The following is a 22220-nucleotide window of genomic DNA, read 5'->3' on the forward strand; positions in this document are numbered from 1 at the left end:
AGTACAAACGTCTATCCAGCACTATTCAAAACGATGCATCTTCAAACTAAATAACATTCCTACTTCTTTCAGATTTTTAAAAAATTACAAAGGGACACAATCTTCTGTTACTTCATAGAGCCTAGCATAGTTTTGAGTTAGAATCGCATGTCCAAAAATATACTTACTGAATTGAAGTTAAATTAAAATACCAAAGAAACTATAAACCACAAAGCTAATAAAATATGGATGAATGCTCTGAAGTATGTCTTCAGGATCAATGTAGAAAGTTGGGGCCTAAGAAAGGGTGGTGGTACCTTTGACTTTTACTGGTTTAGTGTTATCTGCTGTCTGTGCAAGGACACAAAATGTTGTGTAAGTTTTCCCTATCTCGTTCATATAAATGGTCCACTTCAGCCAGCCCCATGGAGTCTGAAATGACTCCACCACCTCTTCAATGAATGCAGTTCCTCCAGTAAAGCCACTGGCTGGAAGTGAGTGGGTGGGTGTAGCACTCAAGGAGTATTTGGTTTTGGGGGAAATACTCAGTTACTTTGGAGATGTGCAAAAGCTAATTGCCTTATTGCTGTGGAAATAATAAAGCAGGATTTAGTAAAGCAGGCATACTTCTAAGCTAAGTGATTGTATATATAATGGGATACAGGGTTAAGAGAGAGAAGTGACAAAAGCCTTGGGTATAATGAAAAGGAGTTTGGACTTGAATATAATGAAAGAGGTATATGATGTATGACTAAGTGGAGGAAGTTTTAAATGTGGCCCAGTGACTGTGTTCTACCTACTTTTTTTTTTTTTCTTCTTCTCTTTTTCTTTCTTTTTTATTTATTTATTTTAGTGATTTTTATTTTTCCATTATAGTTGGTTTACAGTGTTCTGTCAATTTTCTATTGTACAGCAAATTGACCCAGTCACACACACATGCGTGTGTGTATATATACATATATATGTATATATATGTGTGTGTGTGTATATATATGTATATATGTATATATATTCTTTTTCTTACATTATCCTCCATTGTGTTCCATCACACGTGGCTGGATATAGTTCCCTGTATCTCATTGCTTATCCACTCCAAATGCAATAGTTTATATCTGTTAACCCCAGACTCCCAGTCCATCCCAATCCTTCCCCTCCCCCTTGGCAACCACAAGTCTGTTCTCCAAGTCCATGCATTTCTTTTCTGTAGAAAGGTTCATTTGTGCCATATGTTAGATTCCAGATGTAAGTAATATCATATGGTATTTGTCTTTCTCTTTCTGACTTACTTCACTTAGTATGAGAGTCCTTTTTTTTTTTTTTTTTTTTGTCTTTTCTGGGCCACACCTGTGGCATATGGAGTTTCCCAGGCTAGGGGTCTAATCAGAGCTGTAGCCGCCAGCCTACACCAGAGCCACAGCAGTGCCAGGTCTGAGCCATGTCTGTGACCTACACCACAACTCATGGCAACGCCAGATCCTTAACCCACTGAGTGAGGCCAGGGATCGAACCTGCAACCTCATGGTTCCTAGTTGGATTCGTTAACCACTGAGCCACGACGGGAACTCCTTAGTATGAGAGTCTTTAGTTCCGTCCATGTTGCTGCAAATGGCATTATTTTGTTCTTTTTATGGCTGAGTAGTATTCTATTGTGTATATAAACCACTTCTTAATCCTTTCATCTGTCAGTGGACATTTAGGTTGTTTCCATGTCTTATCTATTGCGAATAGTGTTGCAGTGAACATATGGGTACATGTTATCTTTTTCAAAGAAAGTTTTGTCTGGATATATGCCCAAGAGTGGGATTTCTGGGTCATATGGTAGTTCTATATTTAGTTTTCTGAGGTACCTCCACAGTTTTACATAGTGGTTCTACCAGTTTACATTCTCACCAGCAGTGTAAGAGGGTTCCCTTTTCTCCACACCCTCTCCAGCATTTTTTATTTGTTGACTTGTTAATAATGACCATTCTGACAGTTGTGAGGTGGTACCTCATTGTAGGTTTGATTTGCATTTCTCTAATAAAGAATGATGTTGAGCATTTTTTCATGTGCCTATTGGCCACCTGTGTATCTCCTTTTGAGAATTGTCTATTTAGGTCTTTTGCCAATTTTTCTATTGGGTTGTTGGCTTTTTTTGTTGTTGAGTTGTATATTTTAGATATTTGTTGGCATATTTTAGATATTAAGCCCTTGTCAGTTGCATCATTTGAAACTATTTTCTCCCATTCTGTAGGTTGTCTTTTTTTTTTTTTTTTATGGTTTCCTTTGCTGTGCAAAAGCTTGTCAATTTGATTAGGTCCCATTGGTTTATTTTTTGCTTTTATTTCTGTTGCCTTGGGAGACTGACCTAAGAAAACATTTGTGTGATTGATGTCAGAGAATGTTTTGCCTATGTTCTCTTCTAGGGGTTTGATGGTGTCTTGTCTTACGTTTAGATCTTTAAACCATTTTGAGTTTATTTTTGTGCATGGTGTGAGGGTGTGTTCCAGTTTCATTGATTTATGTGCAGCTGTCCAGTTTTCCCAATACCACTTGCTGAAAAGACTGTCTTTTTCCCATTTTATATTCTTGCTTCCTTTGTCAAAGATTAATTGACCGTAGGTGTCTGAGTTTATTTTTGGGTTCTCTATTCTGTTCCATTGGTCTGTATGTCTGTTTTGGTACCAATACCACACTGTCTTGATTACTGTGGCTTTGTAATATTGCCTGAAGTCTGACAGATTTATGCCCAAGGCTTGGTTTTTGTTCCTCAGGATTGCTTTTGCAATTCTGGGTCTTTTAGGGTTCCAGATAAATTTTTGGATTGTTTGTTGTAGTTCTGTGAAAAATGTCATTGATAATTTGATAGGGATTGCACTGAATCTATAGATTGCTTTGGGTAGTAAGGCCATTTTTACAATATTAATTTTTCCAAACAAGAAGCATGGAATCCCCTTTAATTTCTTTGAATCCCCTTTAATTTCCTTGATTAATGTTTTATAGTTCTCAACATATAAGTCTTCCACCTCCTTGAGCAGGTTTATTCCTAGGTATTTAATTTTGGGGGGTATGATTTTAAAAGGTTTTGTTTTTTTGTATTCCTTTTCTAACATTTCATTGTTGGTATACAGAAATTCAACCGATTTATGAATGTTAATCTTGTATCCTGCTATCTTGAATTTTGCCAAATCTGTTGATCAGTTCACATAGTTTTTTGAATCCTTAGGATTTTCTGTATATATTATCATGTCATCTGCATACAGTGATAATTTTACCTCTTCTCTTCCAATTTGGATACCTTTTATTTCTTTTGTTTGTCTGATTGCTGTGGCTAGGACTTCCAATACTATGTTGATATAAAAGTTGTGAGAGTGGGCATCCTTGACCAGTACCAGATTTTAGTGGGAAGTCTTTCAGCTTTTCTCCATTGAGTATTACATTTGCTGTGGGTTTGTCATAAATGGCTTTGATTATGTTAAGATATGTTCCCTCTATACCCACTTTGGTAAGAGTTTTTATCAAGAATGGATGTTGGACTTCGTCACATGCTTTTTCTGCATCTATTGATATGATCATGTGGTTTTTGACTTTTATTTTGTTAATACGGTGTATGACCTTGATTGATTTGTGTATGTTGAACCATCCTTGTGAACTTGGGATGAATCCCACTTGGTCATGTGTATGATCTTGTTTATATGTTGTTGGATTTGGTTGGCTAAAATTTTGTTGAGAATTTTTTCATCTATGTTCATCAAAGATATTGGCCTATAATTTTCTTTTTTGGTAGTATCTTTGTCTGGTTTTGGGTATTAGGGTGATGGTGGCTTTATAGAATGTCTTTGGGGGTGTTCCGTCTTCTTCAACCTTTTGGAAAAGTTTAAGAAGGATGGGTATAAGTTCTCTTTGTATGTTTGGTAGAATTCACCTATGAAGCCATCTGGTCCTGGACTTTTGTTTGTAGGGAGTGTTTTTATTACATATTCAATTTCATTTCTAGTGATTGGTCTGTTCAGTTGATCTTTTTCTTCTTGATTTAGTTTTGGTGGGCTGTGAGTCTTTAGAAAGTTGTCCATTTTTTCTAGGTTGTCGAATTTGTTGGCATATACTTGTTTATAGTATTCTCTCTTTTTTTTTTTTGTATTTATGCAGTATCCTTTGACATTTCTCCTTTTTCATTTCTTGTTTGTTTATTTGGGTTGTTTCTCTCCTCTTCTTGGTGAGTCTGGTCAGAGGTTTCTCAGTTTTGTTTACCTTTTCAAAGAGCTAGTACTTGGTTTCACTGATTTTTTTCTATTGTTTTTTGAATCTCTATTTTGTCGATTTTCTCTCTGATCTCTGTGATTTCCTTCCTTCTGCTGATTTTAGGTTTCATTTGTTTTTCTTTTTCTGATTCATTTAGGGGTGGGTTAAGTTGTTGATTTGAGATTTTTCTTTTTTTTTGAGGAAGGCCTGTATCGCTGTGAATTTCTCTCTAAACACTGCTTTTGTGGCATCCCATAGATTTTGAATGGTTGTGTCTTCATTGTCATTTGTCTAGATCTTCACCTCCACTGGCAGGACATAACCAGTAAGTAATATAAGGAATTTGGTATAAATTCAAAAAAGTTGAATTTAGTACCAAACATGGGCATACTTTCAAAAAAAGTTGGGGAGCCAGGATTGCTGAAGTCAACCAAGATTTTCAGATTGAAAGATAGAGTTGGCACACCCAGTTTCTTTTATGTTCTTCTCTGGAGTGCATGTTTGTGAACTTGGCAGATGAAAGTCATCATCTGATTTGATGGAAAAAAGTGGTCATCATGGTAACTTTTCTTATCTTTGACTGGCTATAATTCATGGAATATTTGGGAGAAGTAAGGAGAATATAGTATAATAGGCTCAGAATAGGATTAGAGCAAGTGCTAAACAGAAATGGAGGGATGGATTTAAGAGACCACATGAGAAAATGGTCAGTAAGACTAGTTGATCTACATGTTGTGCAGAAAGCAATGGAAGGAGTCAAAGATGAGTGGAAAGATTCAAAGCAAAGAACCTGGTTTTGTTAACAGAGGTGGAAATATATAGAGTTGTAAAGATGCAGGAAGGAGGCCTGAGCCTAAGTGCCTTAAATGCCATGTTGTCTTACAGGTTTCTATGATTTTTAGCAATTCTTTCTTTTGTAATGGAACAGTTGCTACTGGATTGGTGAGTCATGACTTTTTATGCGTTCTTCAAGCTCACTCTTCACTTCTCAGCAGTCACCGCATAGCACACAGTTGTGGGGGGTTTCCCACCTGTTAAAGCCCTACATAAGGACAATAGAACTTATGAAAGTCAGAGAGATAGAAGGAAGAAGATTTAATTCAAAAGAGTAGGAAAGTCTGCTGAAATGCAGATTTTCTGCTAGGGTATAAATCATCTACAACCTCTAAAGTCAAGGTTTAGCAATTCTAATGTTAAGAACTTATAGTTCCAAGTAGGAAGACAATGGCAGGCTTGTATTAGAATGGAAAATTTATAAAGGTCAAGGAGTACAGCAGGATGGTTTGATTTACATATATTGTGATATTATTACCACAATAGGTTCAACTAACATCCATCTTTTCTTATAGATACAATAAAGAGAAAAGAAGAAAGAAAAGAATAAAGGGAAAATATTCTTATGATGAAAACTCTTAGGATATACTCAACTTTCCTGGTAACATACAGCAGTGTTAACTATAGTCATCACATTGTACATTACATTCCTAGTATTTATCTTACAGTTGGAAATTTGTACATTTTGACCACTTTCACCCATTTCTTCTACTTTTACCTCCCACCTCTGGCAACATCTAATCTGTTGTCTTTATCTATGTGTTCAAGATTTTGTTTTGGTTTTTTAGTTTACATATAAGTGGAATCATATGATATTTGTTCTTCTCTGTCTGACTTGACTTTACTTAGCATAATGCTCTCAGGGACTATCCATATTGTCACAATTGGCAGGATTTCCTTCATTTTTTTGGATGAATAATATTCCATTCTGTAGATATATTCCACACCTTTATCCACCCATGCATTGATGGACACTTGCTTCCATGTCTTGGCTATTATGAAATAATGCTGCAGTGAACATATTTCTTTTAAAAATAATGTTTTTATTTCCTTTGGATAAATAATCAGAAGTGGAATTGCTGGACTATATAGTAGTTCTATTTTTAATTTTTTGAGGACCCTCCATAATGTTTTCTCTAGCAATTACACCAATTTACAATCCTTCCAAGAGTGCACAAGAATTCCCTTTTCTCCACACCCTCTCCAAACTAGTTATTTCCTATCTTTTTGATAATAGCCATTCTAACAGGTGTAAGGTGATATTTCATTGGGATTTTAATTTGCATCTCCCCAATGATCAGTGATGTTGAGCATCTGTTCATGTAACTGTTGGCCATCTGTATGTCTTTAGAAAAATGTCTATTCAGAGCCTCTTGCCTATTTTTTAATCAGATTTTTTTTCATTATTGAGTTGTTTGAGTTGTTGATATATTTTGGGTATTAACCCTTTATCAGATATATGATTTGCAAGTATTTTCTCCCATTTAGTTGGTTGGATTTTTAATTTAGTTTTTTCAATGGAGTTTTAAATGGACCTTCAAATTTTCATTAAAATCTATGATTTTTCACCTTCTTTTGATGTGATAAATTTATTACTGGATTGTCAACACTGAAACACCTTAGATTCCCATAATAAAATCTAATTGGTCATGATATATATATTTTTAATGTGTTTTTCAAATGCCCTTGCTTGTCATTTAAGATTTTTGTGCCAGTTTTCTAAAAGGAGACGTCTATAGTTTTGTGTAATTTTTAATACATTTTGACTTGTGTTAATCTGCTTCATAAAAATAAATTTATAAGTTTTCCTTTTTTTCTAGGGTTAGAATAATTCAAGTAGCTTTAGGATTACTTGATCTTGACAAATCCAGTAAGATTCCCTTTTGAAGCTATTCAGGCCTGGTGTATTCTAGCCCAAGAGTTATTTTCCTATGTTCTTAATCCTTTTATGATAAATAGTCTATTTGGGCTTTTTCATCTCAATTGGGACAATTTGCTAAATTTATATTCCTAGAAGATGAACAATTTCTACTAGAATTTAAAATTCGAATTATGTGAAGTAACTGATAGCCTTGTGTTTCTTAATCATACTTTGAATATAGCTTTACCTTGAAAATTCATTTTAGGAGTTTCCTTATGGCAGAATGGGTTAAGAATCTAGCCTTGGCACTGCAGTAGTTCGGGTCATTATTGTGGCTTTGATTTTTATCCCTGGCCTGTGATGTTACATGGGCATGGCCAAAAAAATGTCAGTTGAAGTTAACATTTCATATAGTCAGTATTCAAGTTTTATCTGATGTCTAAAAGTCTTATTATTTTTTTCATATTCTTTCTCACACTGGCTTGTTTTCTTACCTGTTTAATACTTTATTATTTTGAAATCATACAACTTAATCTAATAGGCACAAGTTAGGAAAAATTTATCCCGGAAAATATTTTCTACTGTTGGCACCATCAGTGTGAGACTATGTGGTAGACTTGGAGATGCTGCATCTAGAGCCCTCTTCAAGAGAGAACTTGCTGCCCCACTGTAGAGACTGCTCTCAATAGACAACCTCCCACTTTTGGCCCCTTGGACTCTGTTCACTTGTGAGAAGCCACCACTCCTGAGGTCATGAAGCACTTACAATGGCCTGCCTGTATCTGCCCAACGCAGGATACTCTGACAGACAGTACCCACACAGATCACGCCACTGGGCTGGTCCAGGCTTTACCACCCATCACTATTCATTCTCTCCCTCTGCTACATCCTGCTCCCTCTCCCTTCTCTTCACAGATGCTCATCCCTAACCAACAACGCACTCAGTCTCTCACCTCAGCCTTGCTTCTGAAGGACCCAACCTGCAGTATGTCACTTTCATTCAATATGTTGACATAGGTTTTTCATGACCTTGCAAATAACTTACACATGAATCCCAGGTCCAAAAGTCAGCAGTGCTATACTTGGAAATCCCAACAGGAGACTTCTATTTATTTATTTATTTATTTTTTTTTTGTCTTTTTGCCTTTTCTAGGGCTGCACCCACGGCATATGGAGGTCCCCAGGCTAGGGGTCCAATCAGAGCTGTAGCCGCCGGCCTACACCAGAGCCACAGCAACGCAGGACCTGAGTTGCGTCTGCAACCTACACCACAGCTCATGGCAACGCCAGATCCTTAACCCACTGAGTGAGGCTAGGGATCGAACCTGCAACCTCATGGTTCCTAGTTGGATTCGTTAACCACTGTGCCATGACGGGAACTCCAGGAGACTTTTAGATGACAAATGTATAGCTCAGAACAGCTAGATGGTTAGATCACAAAGGATATGGTGCTATCTGGTGGTTGCTTTGTTATAAATAAGAAAACCTAGAAACAGGACAGGTTAAATCAAACCAGGTTTTTTTTTAGTGCATTTTTAAAAAGACAGTAGGCCCAGTTGAATTCAAATAGAAATTATTAACAGGAAAGACTTATCGATAACCAAAAGCATACAAATCATGCATGGTGCCTGGAGTTGGAGCTGCCAGTGTGTGCCAATGCTGGCCACCTTGTTTTGTATATGTGGTACTGATTTATATGATCTTCCAGCACAGGTATGACAGCAGTTGGACAGAGTTTACTTCAAGAGGTTTATGTCATAAGGACAACTCACATTTCTGTTTTGCAAACATTCTTGCTTCTAGGATTCCATTCTGGGTAGAGTCTGGGTTAATGATGAGAATCAATCTTGGCTCTGCTCTTTTTTCACTTTTCCAGTGTTCTTCTGCTCCTCACTCTTCATCCATATGTCTCAGCAAATGCTCTAACAGGGTTGATGGTGTTATGCGTGGATATCTTGCCTAAAATGAAAGCCTAAAATATATTCTGAAAAAAGCCACGGTAACACCACTTTGGGCATAGCAAAGGTGACAGATGTTGCTGGGAGGAGCGCTGTACTTTGCATGACTCTAGAGCACCTTTCTCTGGGGCCAGCATTCTGTTCCTTCCCAACTCACCATGTGTCAGTGATTCCAAATGCTCCTTCTGTGACAGAATAACAGAAGCGCCGATCCTTGAGGCTGTAATCACTCTTGCAGTAATTGCTCTTGTTATGTACACTCAGCACTGTCTACAATGTTTTCCTTCCTGATGGGAAAGAGCTTTCATGGGCATATAGAGGTTCTGCTCTGTGCTGCTTACAGAGTCTTGTGTTTATGCCAAGTCCCTAATCTGCCACTTCATGATTGCTGGCCTGACCAGAGAAGGGACTGGGCCTGGGTGATGTAGGACCTGACTTGGCCCCAACACAAAACTTATGAATTGGATCAATGTCTTCTCCATAAGGAGGAGTGTTTCTGATTAAATCAGACTCATGTTTTTTCCATTCTTACTGATTTTCTTGGAAGGATTTAAATTCTCTTCTATTTTTTTCTGCTTATTTTCCATATATTTTTTATCCTTTAGAGGGAAGCTGATCTATACACACTGCCATGCAGATACTCACCAGGGGTTCCTTTAAAATGCACCTTGGAGAGATCTGCCTTGCAGGATAAGGCTTGCCGCCCTCAGGGTCTGCTCCTTGAGGCCAAGACCAGTAGCTCATCCACCAAGTAAAGAGGTCCTCTGGGAATTCCCCGAAACACAGTCCACTAAGGAGTTTTGGAACTTATAGGAAAAAATCCGTTCTGGCAAGCCCACTCCTTTGAGCTTTTGCTCCCTTTTCACACCCTACCAGTACAGTTCTGGTGTTGCTACCCATTTAATAGGAGCTAATACTTTGCCAAGCACCAAAGAGCCTTCCCACCAGTGCTTCAGGACTAGGACTCTTGCCAGGACATTGGATACTATCTCACAGAAGAGTGTCTCTGCTTTATCCGGACATACTTTTCACTACCCTTGGTCCAGCACCATTAGCATCCCCCCAAGGCTTACTTTCTGGGTTCCAGCTGGTAGAGCCTGGGGCTTGTAGCTCCTTCAGAGTACAATCTGAGAGATAGAAACAATACAGAGAAAAGGAAGGAGCTGTGGAAGAATCCAATCCCTGGTATTTTCAAGAAGAGTCTAGTGTCATCATCATGATTGACTGGGGAATTCTGGAATGTAAACTGCACCACAAACACTGTCCCACTTTGAGACAGGGAGTGGGGCTTTTAGACTCCTAACCAATCAATCATTGACAATGGGGCAGATGGCATCATATAGCTTCCACGGGCACACCTCCAGAGAAGATGGGAGGTGTGAACCGTTAATTGAAGCACCCTACAGCAATAAGGGTTTGGCCATATCGACCAAACCAGTAAAAGGGATGGTAGGGAATCTGAGCAGACCAGCCAGACAGTCTGTTGCACCATTTATCAAAATGTCTGATATGTTAATGCATGTGGTAATTATAAAATCTTCCCTGGTATTTCAATCGGAATGTATTATTCCCTTTTTCACTTTTACATGTTGCTCAAAACTGTTTTTGATTTAAAGTTTTTGAGTTACATTTTGTTGTTTCTTACCCCAATTGTAAATTTCTTAGGGGCAGTTAGTCATTTTCCACTGTACCTCATACAATGAACATATATATAATATTTAATATTTAAGAATATGTTTGATTAGATGCATCTGAGTTGGCAGAGCAAAGCCTATGGCAATTCCTTTTGTAAAGAAAAATACTCTCACTTTATCTTTTAGGTCAATCCGAATCTCCAAATGTTGTGTTTGCTTAGTGGTGTGCATACCAGCAAAGGTCTCAGGGATCCTTGGAATGAAATGGTAACCTAAGTATACAACCTGAGCAAAATCCGAAGGTTTTGCTTTGTAACCGACAGGCGGTCAGTGGTGGTATCCTTGGTAATAGATGCAGTCGTGTTCTCAGAGAAAATCCTCGAATGAGGATTAATTAAAATAAATGTAGAGGTTCCTAGAGAAAAACGAAGTGAATCTAGGGAATTTTCCTCTCCAGTTTGGTAGAAAACAAATGTCTGCCATCTACATAAGAGCAGTGGGGTAGAAAACAAACAAAATCAATGCTTTGGCAAGAAAAGATCAAAAGTGACAAGAAGTCACTGTTGAAACTGTTGAAAGGCAGATGGGACAAGATGAATTAAATCAATTCTCTTTGTAGCGTAAATCTTTTTTAAGGCACGTCATGAACACATTCACTAGTTTATTTTTTAGTAATTTTTGGCTTTTGCAATCTAGTTAAAATTATTCTTTGTACAAATTTTCTCTGATGCTTAATTGATCCAACTTTCAGGCCAAGACTGAGGTACAGAATCTCTAGATAACTTAGCAAAAAACCTGAAAAGTGGAACATTAATAAGGGCCTTAAGGCTGTAAAGGAGAGTCTGTCCTTTGTTGCACCAGACTGTCTCCTTGTGGGAAAATTTGTCACAATTCTCTAATCAGTCGTTGATTGATTTATCATTTTTGAATTACAGTTGAACAAATTGGTTTGGAATTGAATGTTTTTAGCATTAAGGAGAAATCACAGGAAGAGCTTGTCTGCAGTATCTGTTGGCCAAAATCAGTACACTTATTCGGCATGCAATCAATATTTATTGAATGAATAAATATTTTTATGACAATATTAATTTGACACCTGGCTACCATATTGGTTAGCATTTTTTCTCAGTCTGTTATTGAAATTTCTAATTTAAATTATTTAAATAGAGGACTCATATTATATGAGAGGGATTATCAAGATTGGAATAGATTTGCTTAAACATACTTTGATTTAGCCAAGTACATTTGAAAAGATGTTTATAGGCTCATGAATGTTTTTTCTATGAAGTCTAAATTAGGGCTACCTGTTAATAAGTATTCGGAAAACAAAAATGAAGTGTTCAGAGTTCATGTTTTGTCATATTTAGCTTTTACATTGATGCCGGGTGTTTTCTCAGATTTCCTGTAACCTGAGGACTCAGGTTAACTTCTTGACCCATCTATTGAGATCCACAAACACCAGCTTCCTTCTCTTTCAGAGTCTTGCTTTCCCCACACCGCCCATATGAGTCTGGCTCGTGTCTCTAGGACAGAATTAAATCTCTCTATATTGTGAATAATTGGAGAAAGCAAACTATATCCAATTGAGGCAAATTTGCCTGTATTTCTCTTTTCTTAACATAGGTTTAAATCATAGCACAATCATTTTCAATCACTCTCTATCATTTTTCTCATTTTGTAAGGCGATATCTTCTTCCAGCTTCCGTGTATTATATATGATTCCCTTGTAAACACAAGGCGTTGCGATACACTTGCACATGCATCTCTAATCTTCATAATATGCTGGCAAGTTTGGTGTGAGAGCCTCATTTTATAGATGAGAAATGAGGTTTGAAGAAGCTTACAAGCAAATGGCAAAAGTAGAACTGGATCTTTGTTTTACTTTAAAATCATTTTCTTTCCATTCATAAAGTAAAATCAAGCATACTAGATCCTAAATGATGAGTTTATGATTGTTTTGGTAGTATACCCTCTTCCACTTTGGGCTTCAGAACAGTCCAGTTTATCCCTTTAGATTAGTCACTGTGAGAAGAAGGCTTTTTCCTATATGGTGCTAGGTTCTAGGTTCTAGGTTCATTCATACTTGGCTCTTATATGCATCCGCTCCCCGCTTTTTGGCCTTTTTTTTTTTTTTTGGTCCTTTTATGGCTACACTAGTGGCATATGGAAGTTCTCAGGCTAGGGGTTGAGTCAGCTGTAGCCACCAACCTGCACCACAGCCACAGCATTGCAGAATTGGAGCTGCATCTGCAACCTACACCACAGCGCGTGGCATTGCTGGATCCTTAACCCACTGAGTGGGGCTGGCAGTCAAACTCACATCCTCGTGGATACTAGTTGGATTTGTTACCACTGAGCCACAATGGTAACTCCTGTGTGTACTCCTTTATTAAAATAAAAAAATAAAGTTTTTAAATGGTCCTGCTACCTCAAAGGACATATGCTCTGGAATAGGGTCAGCTTTGGGTTTCAAATTCTCAACAGCAATTCCCCCTCCCAAGTTCCATGAAAATTTTAGGTTCATAACCACAAGAATGTCCAATTTTGAACCCAGGAAGTAGGAAGCTTGTTTTCCCAGCAGCGCTGGGCAGAATCAGTCCTCTCTTCTTCCCTTACCGCATGAGGGCAGAGGAGAGCTGGAAGGAGGGCTGCCAAAAGGAAAAAGCTTGGAACTTAGTTGTGGGTTATTCCTCCACATTTATATTCATATGTACCATTGAACCTGCCCAGGGGTAGAGTGAATTAAGGCTCAGAGAGAGGCAGTAGTTACTCTCAATGAGCTTCCTTTTTTGAGCTGTAGAGAAGAAGCTTTCCTACAATAAGAGGGCTTACATAAGAACTACAGCACAACTGTCCATTATCTCAATTTCAAGTGTTGGTTCTGAGACCACCACCTCCCCTCTGCCCAGCTCGCTCCCTTTAATAACCTGACCTCATAGTAGAACTTACTCTTCTCCATCTTCACACTCTCCCATCTCCATCTCTCTCTCTTGGTGATGTCAGCTGGCTATGATTTTAAATATTAATCCTGAGGTGCACTCTAGGTGGTTTGTCAAGGTTTCCCAAAGAGGCTAAACCCCAGTTGCTTGTAGTAGTAACCAGCTCTATAGTGCCCACTTTACTAAGTTTTTTCCCTGCTGTCTGACTCTCCTCACTCTTTCACTCTGGCTTCTAGGCGTCACCTCCCAAACAAAAATTCCTCAAATCTTTGTCTCAAGCTCTACTTTTGGGGGAATTCAAGGTAATTAGTAAGGATGATGATGACACTGATAACATGATTCTGTAGTACATTTGTAAAGTAAAATCACGGGTCAAAGAAGAGAAAAATCTGGGTGTCCTGATAGGGTTGGAGAAAACTGTAAAAGCAAAAAAAAAAAAAAAAAAAAAAAACAAGCAAGCAAACCTTGGAGCAGGATTGAAAACCTGGAGTACTTTAGATAGAAAAATAAAGCTAGGGAGTGTATTACAGGTAAGATAACAGCCTCAACAAAAGTAGGAAAACTGGAAATGGATAATTCTTTCCTTAGATTGTATCTAGATATCATATAATTACAAAATCACACATACTATTACTATCACAGAAATTCGGGTCCTTTAAGCAGGCAAGAAATGAAATATATACATAAGTGCCATTTGTATACAAATACTTTCTTAAAAGTATGACCAAAACCTCAGCAAAAGCCACCTGGCTGATGATCTTACCTGGCTTTCCCCTTCTAATACCTTAGCCACCTCCCTCTTTCAGGACAATGCCAACACACTGTAAACAGTCCTAAGAGGCTGTCTTGATTTCGCTCTCACCTTCCACTGGCTTCCACCTTGCCACTCCCACTCACCTGGCCCTTCTCTCAAGTGTCCTGCCATATTCACCTGGCTCACTTCCTCAAATGGCCACCATTACTAAGTTTCCAGGGAGATCTTTTGGCCAGGCATGTTCTTTTTTCACCTGTTTTTCCTGATTAACTTCTACTCATCTTTCTAGACTTTTGAGATCATCTGATGTATGAAGCTTTCCTTGACTTATCCATCCCTTCCCCCTCGCTCAGGCTGAGTACTGTTTTCATGAGATTCTCATAACATCCACATTACTTCTATCAGAGCTTTCTTTACACTATATTGCACTGTATTGTAGCTGTCTCCTTAACTGACTATCTCCCCAACTTTTTTTTTTTAATAGCTGGGAGCACGGCTTATTTATTTAAAAACATTTAATGTCTTATGTGCCTAAATAAAATGCTTGGTGACAAAATTATGTTTAATTAGGGTCCTTTGAATAGATGAATTAATTAATAAATGAAAACACAAATTCTTTCTCTTGCTAAAAGTGTACTGCATTCATTTTGGGATCAAGAAAGCAGAATCAAGAAGCTAATGGATGTATCCCCTTTATATATCTGTTGGATATTTTAGTCTTCATCTTCTTCCTTTCATAGATTGATATGAGAAGATAAATAAATATGCATTTTAAAGGACTTTGGGTTTCTAAGATAAAGGTCTAGCTTAAGTCTTTACTATTCATTAAAAACGAATCTGTTAAACCTGAGTTAGAGATGAAAGCAGACAATTTAGAATGATTTTAACCCCGAGGAAGGGTTAACCAAATCAAAGATTATGTAATCATGGTATTTCTCAGAGTCTTCAAAGTTTAAAGGAAAGTGTTCACTCAACTTTGACTTTCAGGCACTGAGGCATGATCGAAAGAACGTACCAAACAGTTCTGAAACCTTAATGGTCCTGTAGGGAGATTGTTGAGAAGAATTGTAGTTTCTAGACTCAAAGACATTTTCCATCAGACCACTGACATTCCGAATGTATCCATAAACCTTAAAGACTTTGAGCCACCGTGGTGATAATCTAAATTAGTCTTCACTACCTTCTTATGGCTCTAATCCAATTGTCATTGACACGAGTTCTTGGTTTTTTAATGGCTGCATCCATGGCATATGGAAGTTCCTCAACCAGGGATCGAATTTGAGCTGTAGCTGTGACCTATGCTACAGCTGTGGCAACACCAGATTCTTTAACCCACTGTGCCAGGCCAGGGGTTCAACCCACACATCTGCAGCAACCTGAGCCACTACAGCTGGACTCTTTACCCACTGCACCACCGCAGGAACTCCACCAATTCTGTCTTTTGTTTGTTATGCTGCTGATAATGGCAATGTTTTGGTGACAGCATTTGCTAAAGATTTTAACTAGATATGGACACACTGATTTCACCACTAAAGCTGTTCTCTTGTTTCTATTCTACTACTGTTTTGAAAAATCTGAAGCTATGTCTGTAGACAGCCTTAATAAGTCTAATAATGTTCCTAACTCACAAAAGCAGTCAATGCAAACTAAATTAACTAGCGAGCCAGATACAAAGAGGAACATTTTTACTCTGAATTATTTTGATTTTGGTAGTGTTTGGTTAACAGATATATTTTTAAAAACTTGTTTATTTAGAGAATCAACTTTCTTTTCTTAAAAAGCATACTTGATGTTTAGATAACTGTCAAATGCAACTATTTATTCACTTAGCAGAAATTAAAGTGAAATTAAGAAAGAAATCTTCCTTTTTAAGAAATGTATTGAGTTTGAACAGATTTTCTTTTCTGAAAAATATATTATGACAGTTTAATATTTAATCTTCTAGTAAATACTATTCATTTGATAAATATTTATTTTGAGCACAAAGATAATTAAGACATAGCCAGTGCTTTTTAGAAAGTCATTGTAGAGCAAGAGAAACAGACACTGTGAGGTAGTTATAACACAATGTAATTAAAGCTGTGTACAGAGAGCTGTGGACTCATAGAAGAGATTAGTCTTCCTGCTGCATAGGAAGATGTGGGAAGGCTTCAAAGAAATGATGTCAGTTAAGAGAATAAGAAAAATTTCAGGCAGAGGTAGAGAAGGGCATTCCAGACTAAAGAGACATCATGAACAAAGGCTTGGGGGCGGGAGTATCTGGTTTGGAGGCAATTATGTGGCTAGGATATATGGTTCAAATAGTGCAGTAGGGAAAGAGAACTGCAGGGAAAAGATGAGTTGTAACCAAGTTGTAAGGAGTTTTTGTAACCCTTGAATAGGAATTTGGATCTTATCCTATAGTTAATAGAAAGTTATGGAAAGTTTTATGGAGCAGAGTGGCATGAAAATTCTGTTCTTTAGAAAAATTATCGTGGCCATACAAGGTTCTGGTCACCCAATCTTCAAGTTGTGGAGGGGGGCGGGGTGGGGTTACCCATAAAACCAGGCAGCTCCAAAACCAGTCCTACAATTCAACTAAATTCTAATACTCTTCAGGAGGTAGCATCAGATAACACAGGTTAAAGTTCAGTCCTACAAGACTGCCTACACCATGCCTCCCAACCCCCCAGCAACTGCATAGACCAGTCTTCACATTCCAGGTTTTTACCTGTGCCTCTGAATAACTGGCAGCAGATCGGAGGATCCAGAGACCCCTCCGTAGGCTTCAGATGCAAGTGCTTCTGACCATTGGCTATTAAATTAGATGTTCCTATGACCCCTCCTTGGGTTCCATTAATTTGCTAGAATGGCCCAGGGATCTCAGGCAGCCCTTTTACTCACTAGATTACCAGTTTCTTACAGAGGATGTTAAAGGGTACAAATCAGCAGCCAGATGAAGAGATACACAGTGCTAGGCCGTGGGAAGGGAAGAGAGTTTCCATGCCCTCTTGGGGCACACCGTTCTCCCAGCACCTCACCTGTTTAACAACCCAGAAGCATCCTAAATTCCTTCCTTTGTGGTTTTTTTTTTTTTTTTTTTTTTTTTAACAGCTGATTAGATAATTGGCCATTGCTGATTGAACTCAATCTTCAGCCCATCTCCCCTGCCTGCACATGGAGTGGGAGGTGGAGTGGGTCAGGGACAGCAGAAAGTTCCAACCCTTTAATCTCATGCTTGGTTCTACTGGCAGCCACCCCCCATCCAAAAACACTTTCCAAAAGTCCCCTCATTGACGTAAGAAAATACAACTTTATGCTCTCATCACTTAGGAATTTGGTGTGTTTTAGGAGCTCTCTGCCAGAAACAGGGATGAAAATCAGATATACATTTTTTAATACTGACAAAAAACAAACTCTACATGCCATGTAAAACAAAGCCAAAAGAAGAGTTTAGTGCAGGGTTTCAATCTGCAAGCTAGGGAACGCAAGGATCTTGGGGTGATGAGTTTTGGGTTGCTCACAGCCTCCTTAAGGAGTTTTTATGGGGTAAATTGGAAGTTATTTGTCTTTTTCAGGTGGTTGGTTGCCCAGTGGTCGTCTTCCTTATTTGAATGAGAATAGCCGAGATAAGGGAACAAGGAAGTCCGGAGATGGTGTGAACAGACTTGGCCTTTGGGAATTGGCTGGTATCCTCTGCTGATTTCTACAGGGAGTTGTAATTTCCCTCAACTGATGTTAGGTAAGGTTGTTTCATTTTCTTTAATGTGCTTTCATTGGCCAACTGCATTTCGACCCTGACATAAGCGACTCCATTTTAGTTTCAGCCTACATTGTAAATCACAATATCACAGTCTGCTATTTGAAGAAATAATTGGAGAGCAAGAGATTAGAAACCACATGGGATGCTGTTGCAATAGTCCTGAAAAGAAATGTTAAGTGCTTGAACCAGAATAGATATGAAGATACAGTGAATACAAGAATCACCTTGGAAGCAGAATTTATTAGATTTAAATGATCAATTGTTGAGTTAGAAATAGTTGGGAGGATAAAAGATGACCCTGATGTCTTAAATTTGAGAGAGCTAATGAGTAAAGATGGCACTTGACCAAGAGCGATTGATGACAGAGGAGGGAAGCAGGCTGAAAAGAGGGGGTAAATTTTGTTTGGACTTGCTTGGGATACAGCACCTGTGATACATGGAACAGAAAAGAAGCACCTGGTGGGTTGGAGAATGGAACTCAGGAGAGGGGTGGGTGCAGCTTGAGTTATAAACTTAAGAATCATCAAAAATAGAAGGAAAACAAGGAAACAGGGACTGCAGGTAAGAAAAAGACCTAAGTGCGGAATCCAGAGACTTGAAGGCAGGATAGAATTGGGAATCAAGAGGAAATCAACTCTGTTTTTATCTCTTTATGAATAAGGACACAAATATCAAATATTCCCATCCCATTTTTATTACCAATTGGAAAAACATTAATTTTTCAGACTGTGTTATGTATTGGGAAATTTTATTAATGACCTCAACTGTATTCACATCGACACATAGAATCAGCATATCAAAGTGCTCGGTTTTAGAGGCTGTAGTGCGGTGGCTGAGGGAATAGCTTCCTAGTCAAAACTCTGGTTTTAAATCTCAGTTTTGCTGTGTATCTAACTTGAGGCAAGAGAACGTTACTTCAGTTTATTGCATGGAAATTTTTTTGCACCTTCAAAAATGGAGGTACAAAATGCTACATGAAACACTAGGCCTATGTCTGGTGCTTTGTAAGCATTCAGTAGTGCTTTTTCTTATTGAACACTTTCAAAAAGATAATTTTGGGCTAATTATTATATCTCCATAGGTAAATTCTTTTCTGAGAGCCATAGTTATAGCATTAACTCTAAGCATTTTATTATCTGTAGCAGTAAATCTTCAACTTTGGGAAAAACTAAATGAGCATAATTGCTGGTTTATTTGCAGTTCATTAAGGAAACATTAGGCTTCATTTCACAAAGGACATACAACAAAACATGAGTGGAACATATCTCTAAGCCTGGCTTTCATGCAGAATTCCAACAATACATTCTTATTTCATTAACATATAGTAGGTATTTCTTTGTTTGTATGTTTTGTTTTGTTTTTATGATTTTGTAGTTTGGGAAGACCATTCTCTTTAATAACCAGAGCTGTCCTTCTAAACTGAATGATGGTTTTTGTCTTTTTAAAAGGATATTGACAGCTGGTGCAGCAGGGGTGTGACATTTCATAAGACATTTAGCACCACTTAAATGAATTATTTCTCCTTACTGTGCTATGTACCAGTGGGTTTTTAAAATAATAATTGTAGAGTTGAATTCTAAAAGTTATTCTTGGATGACAAATGAAATCTTACTTAGTACATGCTTGTGATTGATGGAAAACAGCAGGTATTAGAATTTCACTTTGAAATAATTTTTCTCTGTAATGTTTATCCAAACTCATCTTCTGGCATGCTTCTTAGGCTATATAAGACAAACTGTAAAAGTGACCCGTTCTTCCTGTGACACATAATTCTACGTATTCATAAGCTCACCAAAATTTTTATCTGTTCACTTCTGTCAAAGCTAGGCCTTAATTTTAAGGCTTGCCAAAATAAGGCCAGTTTTACTTCTGGGTGAATGAAGGCAAAAACATTAATTCTGAGAGTTGAAAAATTTACGGTGACTTAATATAAGAAACTCTTTTATAGTTGGTATCTTCACATAGATCTACTGGATCGATTTCATGAATAACTAAGTGAGCAAAATTGCTAGTTTATTTTCAGTTCAAAGGACTGTTTGTACTGAGGAAAACTGATTCTTGGCCCAACAGCTCCATTCCAAGATTGTTGACACACCAACTGGCATTAAAGGAAGGTACCCAGAATCAATCGGCTTCTTTTGTGTTAGTTCATGGGTAAAGTAAAACACCTGATGTAGCTGCAATCCAGTGCATGTCTTTAGGCTTAGCCGTTGAAGGACGAGCAGACTGAGGCTTTTTGCTCTTTGATCAAAACTCACCAGTGTTTTAGCAGAGAGGACACTCTGCTGGTCACTAACTCATCTATGCTCGTCTTTTGGTGAGCACATGAAGGCTACAGCTTCCATGTGTCTTTAACTCAAGTCTCTCCTTACTCACAAGGGGAACTTCTCTAGGCCACTGATGGAGCATCAGTGCAGGGGCCTGAATACTTCTCACTACTGTTGACTCTCTATCAGCATAAGTAGCTGAGGCAACAGCTCTCTTCTATCAAGGGCATATATCACCTCATAACTGGAGCTGTTTAATATAAGTGTTGTGAGAACAAAGTAGATGAGAATGTCAGGAAGTGGGGTGGGGAACAAATATATGAACGTACTCGTAGAGGAGAGACCCACGGGAAGGTTTATAACCTTTTCTCACTTTCCATATCTTAAGCTTATATATGTTAACAATCATGTGTGATTTGTTGAGCCCCTTCTAGTTGAGCCCCTTCTAGTCATGCCACGCACTTGCCTAACTTTGAGCCCCTTGGCAATCCTGTGAAATAGGGAATATTATTCTCTTGTTCTATAGATGAGACTTAGGAGGTTAAGTGACCTGCCAAGCTGACATGGCTAGAAAGTAATAAAGCCACATTGGCTCCCACCCACTCACAGGGGAGGTTAGTTCTGAAAGGTTCTGCTGAGATGCTGCAAAGGTAGATTATGTGATGGGAAGGGCACCCCTGGGGCTATGCAAATAGCAGCGCTTCCACTCTGCTCTACTGCCCTGGGCAAAGGGAGGAGTGGGTTTAAATTTAAGGCTCATTTTGTTTTCTATTGCATGACCTTGAGCTGCAAGTGGTCTCTGTTACTGATGCTCTAAGGACCTTGAAGGAAAGGCAGTGCCAGGAAAGAGATCATTTCACACCTTTGTTGCTCCTGTTTAGTGCAGGTCTGAGCTTTATAGGTTAGCGTCAGATTGATATATTCTTTCCTGCAACAAAAAAGGAAGAAAAGTTTTATTTAAAAAGAAAGAGTCTTAAAGTCTTTGGGAAATGAATATGATTTTTAAAAGGTTATATATATATATTTTTTTTGACATTTTTGGTATGCTGACATTTTCTGTGGTGTTTGCTGGGGGGTGAGACCTTTTCTGTTTTGCTTTGCTTATGTGTGCCTTAAACAAATCAAGCTCATTGTTTTAGAAATATTTCTGGAGTTCCCGTCGTGGCGCAGTGGTTAACGAATCCGACTAGGAACCATGAGGTTGCGGGTTCGGTCTCTGCCCTTGCTCAGTGGGTTAACGATCCGGCGTTGCCGTGAGCTGTGGTGTAGGTTGCAGACGTGGCTCGGATCCCGCGTTGCTGTGGCTCTGGCGTAGGCCGGTGGCTACAGCTCCGATTAGACCCCTAGCCTGGGAACCTCCATATGCCGCGGGAGCGGCCCAAAGAAATAGCAAAAAAAAAAAAAAAAAAAAAAAAAAAAGAAATATTTCTATTGTTTTTCCTTTTCTGCTTTGTAGGATCATGTCTCTCTAAGAAAATGCTAAGTCAATTTTATTTGGTTCAAATTTAGGATATAGCTTTTGAAAAGATTCATGCTGTTTTTGTTTAAAAAATTTAAACTGTATGTATCCCAGAAGAGAAAAGAAGGTTTCCCTGCTTTAAATGATTTTAAGTATTTAAAACAGAATTATATGAACACTAAAATCGTGTTTATGCAACACATGCAGTTTTGTTGATTTTGATAGGCGGAATGGATAGGCCAGAACGCTCCTTTGCTGTGAAGGAACATCAGCACGGCCAGCACACCACATTCCAGTGCATTAGTTGATCTCGTGAGGACCGGTCCACTAGTTGTGTGGATAATTGCTTTAAGAATCAGAAAACTTCAAGAATTGAGGGGACCATCAGCTGGTTTTTGTCTTCCCAATATAAGGCAATCTCCCCTTTTTGTTAGATTTTTTTGGTTCTCTCTTTTTGTTTTTATTTATTTATTTATTTACATATTTATTTATTGTCTTTTTAGGACCGCACCTGAAGCATGGAAGTTCCCAGGCTAGGGGTCCAATTGGAGCTGTAGCTGCCGGCCTACACC

General features: G+C 38.3%; 1 protein-coding gene across 1 annotated transcript in view; it reads left to right on the forward strand.

Moving 5' to 3' along the window:
- Positions 1–21388, forward strand: part of IQUB (IQ motif and ubiquitin domain containing) — a 111673-nt gene extending 90285 nt beyond the window's left edge. The window contains exon 13 of the mRNA XM_005673215.3: positions 17738–21388. Coding sequence (XP_005673272.1) covers positions 17738–17773 — 36 coding nt within the window. The 3' untranslated portion in view covers positions 17774–21388. The remainder of the gene's footprint in view (positions 1–17737) is intronic.

This window comes from Sus scrofa, chromosome 18 (genome assembly GCF_000003025.6).
Source record: "Sus scrofa isolate TJ Tabasco breed Duroc chromosome 18, Sscrofa11.1, whole genome shotgun sequence".
Lineage (NCBI taxonomy): Eukaryota > Metazoa > Chordata > Mammalia > Artiodactyla > Suidae > Sus > Sus scrofa.